At 41.7% G+C, this 14483-nt stretch overlaps 1 protein-coding gene across 1 annotated transcript in view; it reads right to left on the reverse strand.

The window, feature by feature from the left end:
* Positions 1 to 10624: 10624 nt before the first annotated feature.
* The window catches only part of TBC1D15 (TBC1 domain family member 15), a 113765-nt gene continuing 109906 nt past the window's right edge, over positions 10625 to 14483 (reverse strand). The window contains exon 17 of the mRNA XM_044280435.1: positions 10625 to 11151. Coding sequence (XP_044136370.1) covers positions 10936 to 11151 — 216 coding nt within the window. The 3' untranslated portion in view covers positions 10625 to 10935. The remainder of the gene's footprint in view (positions 11152 to 14483) is intronic.

Here is a 14483-nt window from a genome sequence, read left to right on the forward strand (position 1 = left end):
GATTTTATTTTATTCTCCGATCTACAAGAGCTGAATTAATGAACTGCAGCTCTGAGGGTGTTACTGTATTTATGTATATCTCCTACACAGTCGTAATTACAGCTTGTATGAATATGATGGCCCTGAATTATCAAGACTGGCATGCGCTAGACTGAAATCTACTCTGCCGCAGACCAGTTTCTGGCCAGGGAACAATGGCTCTGCTGCAGATTCTTTACTGACTTGAGAAGTTTGTTTTCATTCAATTTCATTTGGAAATGTCAATTATAATGCTGTTTCTATGTGCAGTATATACACATTAATGCAGCCACAAAAGTCGCCATGATGATGGCTGGAAGGCTGAGAACACAGGCCTGAGCGGTCTCCTTGCTCCAGTGTACTGAGGGCTATCAGCAAACTGTCAACTAATTTCCTGAGGCGCCGGAAATGAGATGTGTACGAGAGGACAGGTCTTTATCTGTTCCTGGTGACTACGGTAAATATCCCAAGATATTAAAAGATGGATGATAACATTGACACGGAGGGAGGACTCGCTGCTCTTTCATTAAGATTTGCGGTGCCTGCCTCCCGGACTGGATATTAGATGCTGGTACATCAGAGCTCAGCGCTATGTGAGCATCACATCAGTCTTCCTGGTGATCAGAGGAGATAATACATTTTTAACCTCTGGATTTTAATAGTCTAATAGTCCCAACAAAACTTATTTTTCTCATATTTTGGTTATGTCCATACCTTTTTAAAGTGAATGTCCACCCATTTTTAATCAAAATGGGGTAAAAAAAACTGGTGCTGATTAAAAGGACAGCGCCCATAAACACAAGTATAACCATTCTGAAAAGTAGGGTCTATAGCTATGGCCTAGATTTACTTACTGTGCAAATTGGATCAGCAACCACCGTCCCTCCAGCTGTTCTGAAACTACAACTCCCAGAATCCACCTTTCATTTCTATGGGAGTTAGGCCTCTTGCACACAAACGTTTTTAATTTCAATAGTTCCGCAAAAAAAACGGAATATACTCCATATGCATTCCATTTCCATATTTCCGTTCTGCTGAAAGACAGAACTCGTACTATTATTGCCCGCAAATAACGATCCGTTGCTCCATTCAAGTCAATGGGTCCGCAAAAAATACGGAATGCATACGGAACACATCCGTATGTCATCCGTTTGGTTTTTTTTGCGGATCCATGCCCACTTTGCCCATGTGTATACTGTTAAAACACATTACTGTACATTACATTGATGATTAAAAATGTAATGTTTCTGTTTGCGATCCGCAAAAAGCGGATCGCATCCGGAAACCATACAGAGATTTTTTGCTGAACTACGGAATGGAAACGGAAACAAAAAACTGAACAACGGATCAGTGAAAAACGGAATGTAAAATGAAGAAAAAGCCATGCGGTCGTGTGCAAGAGGCCTTACAAGAACAGCCAAGTACAGTTGTGTTCAAAATAATAGCAGTGTGTTTAAAAAAGTGAATAAAGCTCAAAATCCTTCTAATAGCTTTTATTTCCATACACATAAGTGCATTGGGAACGCTACACATTCTATTCCAAATCAAAACATGAAGAAAAATATATCAAATTTGTGTTGTTCCTCTAAAGAAATTAAAGAAAAGTGAATATTAGACTGTAAAAATACAGGGAGTGCAGAATTATTAGGCAAATGAGTATTTTGACCACATCATCCTCTTTATGCATGTTGTCTTACTCCAAGCTGTATAGGCTCGAAAGCCTACTACCAATTAAGCATATTAGGTGATGTGCATCTCTGTAATGAGAAGGGGTGTGGTCTAATGACATCAACACCCTATATCAGGTGTGCATAATTATTAGGCAACTTCCTTTCCTTTGGCAAAATGGGTCAAAAGAAGGACTTGACAGGCTCAGAAAAGGCAAAAATAGTGAGATATCTTGCAGAGGGATGCAGCACTCTTAAAATTGCAAAGCTTCTGAAGCGTGATCATCGAACAATCAAGCGTTTCATTCAAAATAGTCAACAGGGTCGCAAGAAGCGTGTGGAAAAACCAAGGCGCAAAATAACTGCCCATGAACTGAGAAAAGTCAAGCCTGCAGCTGCCAAGATGCCACTTGCCACCAGTTTGGCCATATTTCAGAGCTGCAACATCACTGGAGTGCCCAAAAGCACAAGGTGTGCAATACTCAGAGACATGGCCAAGGTAAGAAAGGCTGAAAGATGACCACCACTGAACAAGACACACAAGCTGAAACATCAAGACTGGGCCAAGAAATATCTCAAGATTGATTTTTCTAAGGTTTTATGGACTGATGAAATGAGAGTGAGTCTTGATGGGCCAGATGGATGGGCCCGTGGCTGGATTGGTAAAGGGCAGAGAGCTCCAGTCCGACTCAGACGCCAGCAAGGTGGAGGTGGAGTACTGGTTTGGGCTGGTATCATCAAAGATGAGCTTGTGGGGCCTTTTTGGGTTGAGGATGGAGTCAAGCTCAACTCCCAGTCCTACTGCCAGTTTCTGGAAGACACCTTCTTCAAGCAGTGATACAGGAAGAAGTCTGCAAGGTAAGAAAAACATGATTTTTATGCAGGACAATGCTCCATCACACACGTCCAAGTACTCCACAGCGTGGCTGGCAAGAAAGGGTATAAAAGAAAATCTAATGACATGGCCTCCTTGTTCACCTGATCTGAACCCCATTGAGAACCTGTGGTCCATCATCAAATGTGAGATTTACAAGGAGGGAAAACAGTACACCTCTCTGAACAGTGTCTGGGAGGCTGTGGTTGCTCCTGCACGCAATGTTGATGGTGAACAGATCAAAACACTGACAGAATCCATGGATGGCAGGCTTTTGAGTGTCCTTGCAAAGAAAGGTGGCTATATTGGTCACTGATTTGTTTTTGTTTTGTTTTTGAATGTCAGAAATGTATATTTGTGAATGTTGAGATGTTATATTGGTTTCACTGGTAAAAATAAATAATTGAAATGGGTATATATTTGTTTTTTGTTAAGTTGCCTAATAATTATGCACAGTAATAGTCACTTGCACACACAGATATCCCCCTAAAATAGCTACAACTAAAAAACAAACTAAAAACTACTTCCAAAAATATTCAGCTTTGATATTAATTAGTTTTTTGGGTTCATTGAGAACATGGTTGTTGTTCAATAATAAAATTAATCCTCAAAAATACAACTTGCCTAATAATTCTGCACTCCCTGTAGAGAAGTGCAGAAAATGATAGCCTGTTCAGCTAAAATGATCGCAAATGCTTTAAAATGGCAACCAAAACCTGAAAAAACATGGAAGAAAGCGAAAAACTACCATTTGAATGGATTAAAGAATAGCCAAAATGGCAAGGACTCAGCCAACAATCAGCTCCAGGAACATCAAAGAAGGTCTAAAGTTACCCGTGAGTACTGTTACAATTAGAAGATCCCTATGTGAAGCCAAGCTATCTGCATGAAGCCGCCACAAAGTCCCACTGTTGAAAAAAAGACGTGCGGAAAAGGTTACAATTTGCCTAAGAGCACATTGACTGGCCTAAACAGACATTTTGTGGACTGATGAAAGTAAGATTGTTCTTTTTGGGTCTAGTGGCCGGAGACAGTTTGTCAGACGACCCCCAAACACTGAATTCAAGCCACAGTACACTGTGAAGACAGTGAAGCATGGTGGCGCAAGCATCATGATATGGGGATGTTTCTCATACTACGGTGTTGATCCTATTTATTGCATACCAGGGATCATGGATCGGTTTGAATACATCAGAATACTTGAAGAGGTCATGCTGCCTTATGCTGAAGAGGAAATGCCCTTGAAATGGGTGTTCCAACAAGACAACTACCCCAAACACACCAGTAAACGTGTGACGTCTTGGTTCCAGACCAACAAGATTGATGTTATGGAGTGGCCAGCCCAATCCCCAGATTTTAAACACACTGCTATTATTTTGAACACAACTGTACGTTAGAGATCACTCGTGACAGTGATCTAATGATAACAGCCCATAGACGCAGATCGGATCTTCCCTGGATACATCCAATCAACCTCCGCACAGGGAATTCCAGTGACATCATTACTGCTGAATGCAGAGCTCAATAGGGATCAGGTTCAGTATCTTTTGTTGCAGAGCGGATTATTTCAGTTCCTTGTCATAGTTCTGCATTGAGCAGTCAGTGTGACAGCCCGATCCTGCCAGTGGCACTGTGTGCAGGACAACACCGTTTTGATGTTCTACTGGAAAACGTACAGCACAGGAAAACTAATGCGTCATCGTATAAACAGTCCAATTTTTTTTAAGGCTACATTCACATGACTGAATGAATAAGCAATTTTGCGGAACAGGTGCTGACCCATTCATTTCAATGGGGCTGCAAAAGATGTGGACAGTAAGTGCGGTCTGCAAATTACGGAACGCACATGGGCCAGTATCCGTGTTTTGCGGATCCACAATAACGGTTGTGTGAATGTAGCGTAATGGACTTTTTTACTGATGCCTTTCTCAGAAACGGATGTTAAAAACGGACGCATTCAATTGTATGGGTGCAGTTGGTCAGTGAAAAACAGACAAGATAGAACATGTTCTATTTTTTTTACGTCCGTTATTCACTGGCAGTCAAAACAACTTCTGTGTGAATAATCCCATAGACTACCATCAGTCTTAAAATGGACATGTGATGGCCATTAAAAAAAACATCCATCACACGTCCGTTTTTTTATGTCGTGTGCATGTAGCCTGCACCTGTTTTAGACAGGCTAATTGTATTAGACACATTTACTAATAAATTTGCCCCTTTTTTGTTTTCTTTTTGGACTTGTTTGACAATTTGATGTTGTGGTGGAATTTTAGCGGATGGTTATGGATGCATATATTTTTTTTTTTTAGGCCTATTTATGTAGGTGTGCCTTTTAAAAGTCAGAATTTGTCATAAAATGAGTCATATTTCTACTCCACTCCAGGGGTGGCATAGTTTTGTTAGCCGGTGGCATGTGGGGCTGTGGGACAATTAAGGCAAAAACAGTCACATTGTCTGGTAGATGTGCGCATTTTCGCTGCGCTTATGAACCTATTTTATGCTCAAAGCAACCAGTAGTCTAATTTGACACGATCTACCTGTGCCCTGATGAATACAAACACACGTCGACTAATTCATCACCTGCTCTGCAACGCCACATAAATACTATGCAAAATACGGACTGGCTAATGCACTACGCCGGTCTAAACACACAGTGCGAACAGATGCACTGAGCCCAAGCAGGTATGAATAAATAAAAGTAGATGAAGAGAGAGGTTAGTGTACAAGAAGCTGGTTAATTGCCTGAAGAATAAGGGTACGGGCACACGCGGCGCGGTCGTGACGCAGTCATGCTGTGGTTAGGAATCGCAGCATCTCATTTGCCAATAGAAGTAAATTGGGAAATCGTTTTTTGAGACAGACCTGCCACTTTCCAAGTTGTGATGATTGCACCTGCTTGCGGCTGCTGACTGCATGGGGTATACAGCTGTTCAGCCGCTTGAGGTATATGTTTAACATATTTTATCACATTAGAATGCTAAAGAACCACAAGAATTCACAACAATTCAAACGGTCCATGAATGAAGATGGGCAAAAAACGCACCCTAAAATCATGATTATACAGTTCATGCTGTATCCATATGCAGTCGGCTGCATGCGTTCCCTAACCGCAGCATAAGCGTGCCTTGTGGTTGTACACTAATACAGCGTATCCTCACCAAAGCTGGTAAGACTGACAAGTATTGTGAAACTGCCCACGCATCTTTCTTAACCCCTTCCCGACTGCCCACTGTTAGTTCCAGCGGTCACCTGACCGCCAGGGGTCTCAGGGCAGGAGCAGAGCTGCACGGTCTAAGGAGACCCTGATCAGCTCTGCCTGTGTGTAATGCCCCCACATGGGACTGTTTTCCCCTGTAACTGGAGCTCCTGTGGATGCCCCAGTTGAGCCTCATTCACACGTCAGTTTTTCACGGACGTGTGCTGTATGTGTTCTCCATGGACAGCACACGTCCCCATTCATTTTAATCGGGGTATTCAGACATCAGTGTTTTAGCACGGTCCGTTGGTCAGTGTTTTTAGCACGGAAGCATGCTCGATTTTGTCCATCACCTCCATTATAGTCTAGGGGTCTGTGAAAACCACGGATGCCATTCGTGTTTCACGGATCATTAAGAAGAGATGCTTTGAAAATTATTTTTCAGCTGTACAGTGTCAGTGAAACACGGATGCAACACGGACAGCAAAAAACTGACACACGGACCCAACACCGATTCTTCACAGACAGCTTCACGGATGCATCACTGACCATCTGCTCACGGATTTGAGCAGTGTCCTCCAGAGGTCTTTTAATGACCTCCTGGGGGACATATTATTTGCTAAAAATAATTCAAATATAAGTTAAAAAAATATATAATTAATTTTTCTGTCAGTTTTAAAGAAATAAAAAGCTATAATAAAAAAAAAAAAAACTTTTTAATAAGAATTAGCGGGTTTCCCCCAAATGAAACCTAAAAAAAGGGCAAAACTCTAAAAAAAATTGTTTAAAATAGTACTATGCTAATAAAAAGTCCTGAGTGTCACGTAAAAAACATTGCAAAAATTATTTTAGTAGTCAAACAAATAAAATAAAAAGTTAGGGTCACTAAACTACCATGTGCACAAAATCACAAAAAATTGCCTGGCGTTCAGGCCTTTTTTAAGCCCGGTCATGAAAGGGTTAATATAAGTCCCGATAAGGCCTCATGCACACAACCGTGATGTGTTTGGCGGTCCACAAATCGCGGATCCGAAAAACACGGATGGTGTCCGTGCGCGTTCTGCAATTTGCAGAACGGCACGGACAGTCTTTAATAGAAATGCCTATTCTTGTCCGCAAAGCACGGACAAGAATAGGACATGTTATATATTTTTTAGTGGGGCCACGGAACGTAGCATCTTTTGCGGCCCCATTGAAGTGAATGGGTCCACGTCCGAGCCGCCAAAACAGCGGCTCGGATGCAGACCAAAACAACGGCCATGTGCATAAGGTCTAAGTAAGTTGATTTCACGCAACCCACTTAAATAAGCAGAAATTTAAGAATCATCATTTAGTATATGGAAATAAATAGCCTCAGATCCTTGTTGTAAACACTTTCAAGAAAACTTTATTGCAAAGTACCAAACTGCTTGTAAAAGTTCCAGCTGAAATAATTACACTTGAGAATTGATATTTACAATTTTCACTCTACAACGGATACATTGATTTAGTTATGTATGCCACGTAACGCAGCATGACCTGTGCATGTGGAGGCTGGCCATGACAAAAGGCATGATTTACTGAAATCAGTTTAAGGCTTCATGCCCACGGCCGTTCCATGCATTGGGGACCGTAATTTGCGGTCCCCAATGCACGGGCAACGTCCGTGTGGCAGCTGGGACGGATCGAGACCCATTCAACATGTTCAATGGGTCTGCATCCGTGATGCGGGGAGAACGCGGCCGGTGCCCGCATATTGAGGACCCGCTGTTTGCAGACCGCAATATGGCCACGGCCGGGCAACCGCCGGGTGCATGAGGCCTTAGTCACCTCTTTAGAAAGCCTCCAATCAGACCTTTAAGTAGAATGGATAAGCAGTAAGCAATCGAGAACTGGTATTAACTTTCACAAAATGAGCTTAGTACAAAATGCACTGCCGTCATCTGAAAATTAGCATTAATCAAAGGTTTAAGATCAAATTTCAGAATTATTTTTAATGTTTTTAAAGAAATTTCTATCAGCAAGAATATAAATAATATATATACACAGAAGTAATACATGGGATTATGTGAATTATTCAAGATCTCTTCTAGCTATTATGACCATAGACAAGATTACAAAAACAAGCATTCCTTTAAAATTAGATCAAGCATATTGACTAAAGTCCTAGGTTCTGCCAGCCCCGTTGCTGTAGTGCCTCAAAAATTCATTTCAGTACAGGGAGGCGTACCTATATGGCACCTGTTAGAGTTGAAGGAGTATTCTCATGATAGACATTTATAGCATGTCCACGGTCTGACATATGTGAATCCCCATTTTTGGGCCCCTTGCCTATCTCAAGAACGGCGGTCCTCCATCCACCACCATCAGACGTATCTAAAAGCAGAAGTGCCCTAGCTCGCTGTGCAACATGGCTTAGAGTAGAGACAGGCAACCTCCAGCACTCCAGCTGTTTTGAAACTACAACTCCCAGCATGCATATTTTCTCTGCTCTTCTAAGAGCTCTCATAGAAATGAATGGAGCATGCTGAGAATTGTATTTTCACAATGGCTGGAGTGCCGAAGATTGCTGACCCCGGCTTACAGGATTTGTAACCTCTGCTGACAAGTCTGTTTTAGCAACTACTTGCATCCCCTATTCTTATGACTCTATTATGTGCCATTCTTTTATTAGTCCTGCTGAACAAATTACTAGCATTTTGCAATGAAAGTCAAGATGGGTATAACCAGCTGAGGTGTGTCCCTGCACAGTCTGACAATACCCAATCAGTGCTGCCAGTGTCAGACAGTGCAGGGACACTCCCCAAACTGGTAACACCCATCTGGACTTTCATTGGTTAATGCTAGAAATACATTCCTAAATTCTAGCAGGAATAATAAAGAAACAACACATGATAGAGTCATAAGAATAGATGCCCCAGAATTGGCATTACATGGAGAATTAACTCCCATAGAAGTGAATGGGAATTACAGAAACAGTGTGGAACTTGACTGTTTCTGCAATCTTGGCCACTTCATGCTTTAAATCATTGGGTGGATGTCGCGGTCAGATGCTGCCTGGGTGGGGTAGACGGACCTCTGTTCTAAAGATAGTTGTGGATCCCAGAGGTGGGACTCACATCTCTCAGACATTTATGGCATAACGTCTTCTATGGGGCACATTTATTAAGACCAGTGTTTTAGACGCCGATCTTAATAAAGACCCTGTGCTGGCGGTGGATGTACTGCAGTTATGTAGAGGCACAGACGTGTCCATAACTTTGGCGCATGCTCCGCCAGTTCTAAGTATAAGAAGGCTTCAGAGCGGTCTTACATTTAGACCTTTTTCTACACCTAAAACAGGTGTAGAAAATGATGAATGAGACGGGCCTGCCGGCCCACCCCCTTCCCCGTCCACAATTTTAGACCTGGCGTGAGCAGATAAAAGTAGGTAGATAGACCCTGAAATACGCCTAATTTAGGTGTATTTCAGCTTTGTAAATGACCCCCATCCTTTAAAATAGATTTTTCAGTGCCAAGGACAAGTTCTACCATAAGAGTGGAGCACAAATGGTGAATTAAGTTTATGGTATATTTACAGCTATGAATTCTGTCTGGAGGTTTATTTCATTTTCTTAGCATACAATGAATTAAAGGAGCACGCCAAAAAAACACATACACTGTGATACTCTATGGCAGTGGTGGCGAACCTATGGCGCGGGTGCCACACCCTGGAAAAAGTATATGGCGTACCAATATGCCTTAGACTTTTTCCTGCCATTCATCAGCGCAGGGCGCACTATGAACAGCACAGGCAGCGCATTGACTGTAGGCAGGCTATTATAGCTGAATAATAAAGTATATGGAAGATACTATATTGGACTGTAGTATTCAGGTTAAATTGATGTGTTGGCACTTTGCCATAAATAAGTGGGTTGCATTTTGGACCCTCGATCTCTAAAAGGTTCACCATCACTGCTCTATGGGGTTCTTTGAAGTCCTGCACAAGACATGACTGTGTAAAAACCTCTCCAGAAGGCTACCTATTTGAGAAGACTGCCCTGCCAAATATTTTGGTTGCTTATCTCCTGTGTATACTGGCCCCCTTCTTTCCACACAATACCCCTGTAAAAGAGAATATTCCAATACAAAACAGAATGGTCACTTAGAATAAGTTTTACTATATATGTACTTGACCAGAATATTTCATTAATTAAAGCAAACAATTTATCAATGTATAGCATTTTGTGAGTGATGGACCTTCTTGTCACTTTTTCCAGTTTATCAAGAGCTGACGAGGCTTCATAAGCCTTATACGGTACCATTTCTCCTTTTCCACTATACTTACTGTATAAATGAGTATGTTAATTCTATTTAATGGTTATTAACAAAACAGCCCGCTTTGTGTCAGAAAATTAAAGGGGTTATTCCATGACTAATGTAAAAAATGAAAATCAGATCATATAGTACATGAGAGGCTCTTTATAACAAAGCTAGAACCAGCCCTGTACCTCACATGGATCCAGAGATCTCCCCATTCATTACTACAAATGTTCTGCTAGATTCTCTTCGGGCTCGCAGCTCAGGGGGCATGTCCTTTCTGCTGTAGCTCTGTCACTGTCACAGCTTCTAACAGAAGATATGGTTGGTAACAGTTGAAGATTTAAACTGAGCGTGAGCGACCACCTTGTTATAAGAAAATAACAAACATCAGGTGGCGCTATACAGATAGATTTCATTGATCAATTAAGTGGTTATATCACATTTTTAATTACATGAAATTACAAAAGCATTAAAGGTGCTGGTTTCAAAAATGTAGAATATGTTTCATGGCACAACCCCCTTAATTAGCTACATGTTGCCCACTCTGCCAATGTATAGAATGAAGCATGAGTAATTGTGCACAAGTGTAAAGAATGGATTTTTATTAATTTAGCGTATTCGCTGCTGATCTCAGCCGTTGACATACCATCCAGGTCAAAAAATATCCAATTCCCAAATAATATCTATATTTTTACAGAAGATTGTGGAATGATAATGACAGGCTATTTTGGTTCAGCGTTAACTACAAAAATAATTACAAATAATTACGTTAGATCTTAAAAGCTTTAATGCAAAGACAAAATATCTGAGTATTCCCAAATCTCTAATCATGGCGGAATTAACACCACATACTAAATCAAGTATTTTTGTCTGTGAGCCTCTTGACGAGAGCAGCTTCACCAGGCAGAGGCTGGCGTGTGAACTCTGTTTGGCAGACGGGTCAGGCTTGGGTTACTTTTTGTCCCATTTTGAGGAGGTGCAGGCACTGAGCTATTCGGAGATGAGGAGTTTTGGTTATGTTTTCTGATAACACAATCTTCTGCTGGATCAAAAGCTGGCGGCGACGTACTGTCTTTAATTCCTAGAACCTCACAAACGGCTGGAGGTAAATCCTAAATGAGACACCAAAATTATATTATCTATTCAGCAAAACGTTTATTACATACAGTACAGACCAAAAGTTTGGACACACCTTCTCATTCAAAGAGTTTTCTTTATTTTCATGACTGTTAGAATTTGTATTATGGTAAGAAAAAAGCAGCTAAGTAAATAAAAACGAGTGGCCATCATTACTTTAAGAAATGAAGGTCAGTCAGTCAGCCGAAAAATTGGGAAAACTTTGAAAGTAAGGGCTATTTGACCATGAAGTAGAGCGATGGGGTGCTGCGCCAGATGACCTGGCCTCCACAGTCACCGGACCTGAACCCAATCGGGATGGTTTGGGGTGAGCTGGACCGCAGAGTGAAGGCGAAAGGGCCAACAAGTGCTAAGCATCTCTGGGAACTTCTTCAAGACTGTTGGAAGACCATTTCAGGGGACTACCTCTTGAAGCTCATCAAGAGAATGCCAAGAGTGTGCAAAGCAGTAATCAAAGCAAAAGGTGGCTTCTTTGAAGAACCTAGAATATGACATATTTTCAGTTGTTTCACACTTGTTTGTTATGTATATAATTCCACATGTGGTAATTCATAGTTTTGATGCCTTCATAGTCATGAAAATAAAGAAAACTCTTTGAATGAGAAGGTGTGTCCAAACTTTTGGTCTGTACTATATGTTCATACTATTTTCTCTCACAAATTATGCAATCATTAAAAATCTGAGCTTTGCTTTTAGCAATGTAATGATCTGATTGGGAAATATCAGATGGTATCGTCAGGTTGTGGTCATCACCACAGGGTTTCTTCTGCAGTTAAAGGGGTTTTTCTGGGAGTAAGATATTGTTGATCATCAAGATCAGATCATTGGGTGTCCAACACCCAGACGATCACCCCGAGGAGGGCTGCAAAGGAGCTTTGCGGCATCTTCCAAGACCAGTGACATCATCCTCACTGGTCGCACGGTCTATGTACTGCTCATTCCCATTCAAGTGAATGGACCTAGGCTGCAATACCAAGCACAGAAATTATACAATGTACGGTGCTGTGAGGAGGTTTCAGCGCTCGTCCAAACAGCTGATTGTTGGTGGTGCTGGGTGTTGGACCCCAACCAATCTAATATTGTAGACCTATCCCAAGGAAAGGCCATCAATATTTAACTCCTAGAAAACCCCTTTAAATCAATATATGAAAGGAAAATACACTTCTAAACACAGAGCATCTGGTTATCCTTAAGCCTTTAGGTTTGTCTCAAAATTGTTTTTGACCTTTTTTTTTTTAAATACAAATTCTGCAGCACTTGTGCCATGTTGTATGGTAGATATTTGAAGGCACAGCAAAGATCACGTTATAAAGATGACGTTCCATGTTTACATTAACTCAATATATATATATACGGTATGTACAACTAAAATGTAAATCATCAAATGATAACATATCAAGAATGATATTAAAAGCTTCCTTGGAACTGTATGATTTGCAGAAAAACACTTAGCTGCAGCCTTTTTCTTTTCTGAAAGCAGCATGTTCACTATGGCACCCCAATAACCAGTTCACCAAAACCACAAGAGGAGACGGAAAATTAAAACGTAACCTTTAATGAAAGACTCAAAAGGAGTACAGACAATCACACCTATCTCCAAAATCCTAATACATTAGGGGTCTGCTGATTGTCAGCACAAAGACCCAAATAGGCAATGACAAGAAGGTGAAAACCAACCAGACATGTATAATAGCCAGTCACACCTATATCAATAATGGTGGACCACAATTGAAAAAGGCTCAAAGGTAATGGAAAGATCTTACTGGTAACTTGACGAAATGCCTGATGATAGGAAACCAGTAGATCATGATAACTCCCAGTTAAACAGTATTGTACATAGACGGGATCCCGGTGCTTCAGCTACTCATAGCTGTGTATAGTGACCAGGCAGGACTATACCTATGAATCAATGTGAGGTGGCCCAGAGTAAGCCCTAAACACAGAGCACCAGCCCTGAAAACGGCATCCCCGTCGGAAACCTGCCCTGAGAACAGCCACTATGACCCTATGCTGCCCCTAACTCGGCGCCTGACGTGACACGTCTCTTTCCACTCATCAGGGGAATATGATTATACTAAGAGGCTGAAATAAACTATATAAAGCAGGGGCCCATGAACAGCCGCTGCCCCCTAGAGATAGCAAGCAAAGGCGGCCCAAACTAATAAAATGCAAGCCAGTGAGCTGCACTACATAACGTGACCTATGCTGAATGTGGGGCGGACATCATATCAGCAGCAATCAAGCTGGAGATGCATTGGTGCTGAAGGAGGAAAGGCTAATTCATTGCGCCAAACATCACATGATGTTAGCGGAGTGTGACTGCTGGAAAACACACAGAGCCAATAGGGAGAAGGGGTGGTGACAGCACCCTAGATACCAGGGTGTGCACACATCCTCATCAAGGCAGAGGGCTTCTATGGCTATAATGATCAAACGCTCTTTGCTTAGATCAAGATGGCAAAAAGTCACTTAAAAAAAAATATGCTAAATAAATGGAACTTAAGAATAAGAGATGAATAGAAAAAAATTATATAATGTGGGAGGGTTACTAATATGGATCCTCAATATTATGGGCCACCAAAATAGTAAAATCTGCGATAGACACAAGATTATTGTGTTATCTATCGTACCTGCTGCAGGGGTACTGTTATCAACATGGGGGCTCCATTTTGCTCTGTGTTTAGACAGGTAAGGCTTACTCGTGCCCGCCTCACATTGGTAAGGGATTACTAAGGTCAGTCCTACCTGTTCACTACACGCAGCTATGAGTATCCCAGATCCCGTCTATGTACCATTTATCCGGGAGTTATCATCTACTGGTCTCCTATCATCAAGTTACCAGTAAGCTCTTTCCAATACTCTTCAGGCTTTTTCAGTTGTGGTCCACCATTAGTGATATGCGCCTGACTGGCTGTTATACATGTCTGGCTGGTTTTGACCTTTTCGTCATTGCCTATTTGGGTCTTTGAGCTTACAAATCAGCAGACCCCTATAGTGTCAGTATTTTATGGTTTTGGAGCTGCGATTCTCTATACGTTTTAATTTTCCATATCCCCTTGCGGTTTGCTGAAAGCAGCTAGTAACAACCTTATACGTCACCTGCACCAGAGCCTCCAGCAGGCTGGTCCGGTAGAGAACAGCCTGCTGGACTTCTCCGGACCCGGCACTGCCGGATACTGCCACATGCCCGCCGGCCCCTACCAGGTGGTTTTTGTCTGGCAGATTCCCTGCATTCTCAGCCAGTGGCACATATGAAGGTAACCGTATAGCTGACAATCTGTTCACTACATGTGGCTTACAGTGGTAT

The sequence above is a fragment of the Bufo gargarizans genome, chromosome 2 (genome assembly GCF_014858855.1).
Source record: "Bufo gargarizans isolate SCDJY-AF-19 chromosome 2, ASM1485885v1, whole genome shotgun sequence".
In the NCBI taxonomy this organism is placed as follows: Eukaryota; Metazoa; Chordata; class Amphibia; order Anura; family Bufonidae; genus Bufo; species Bufo gargarizans.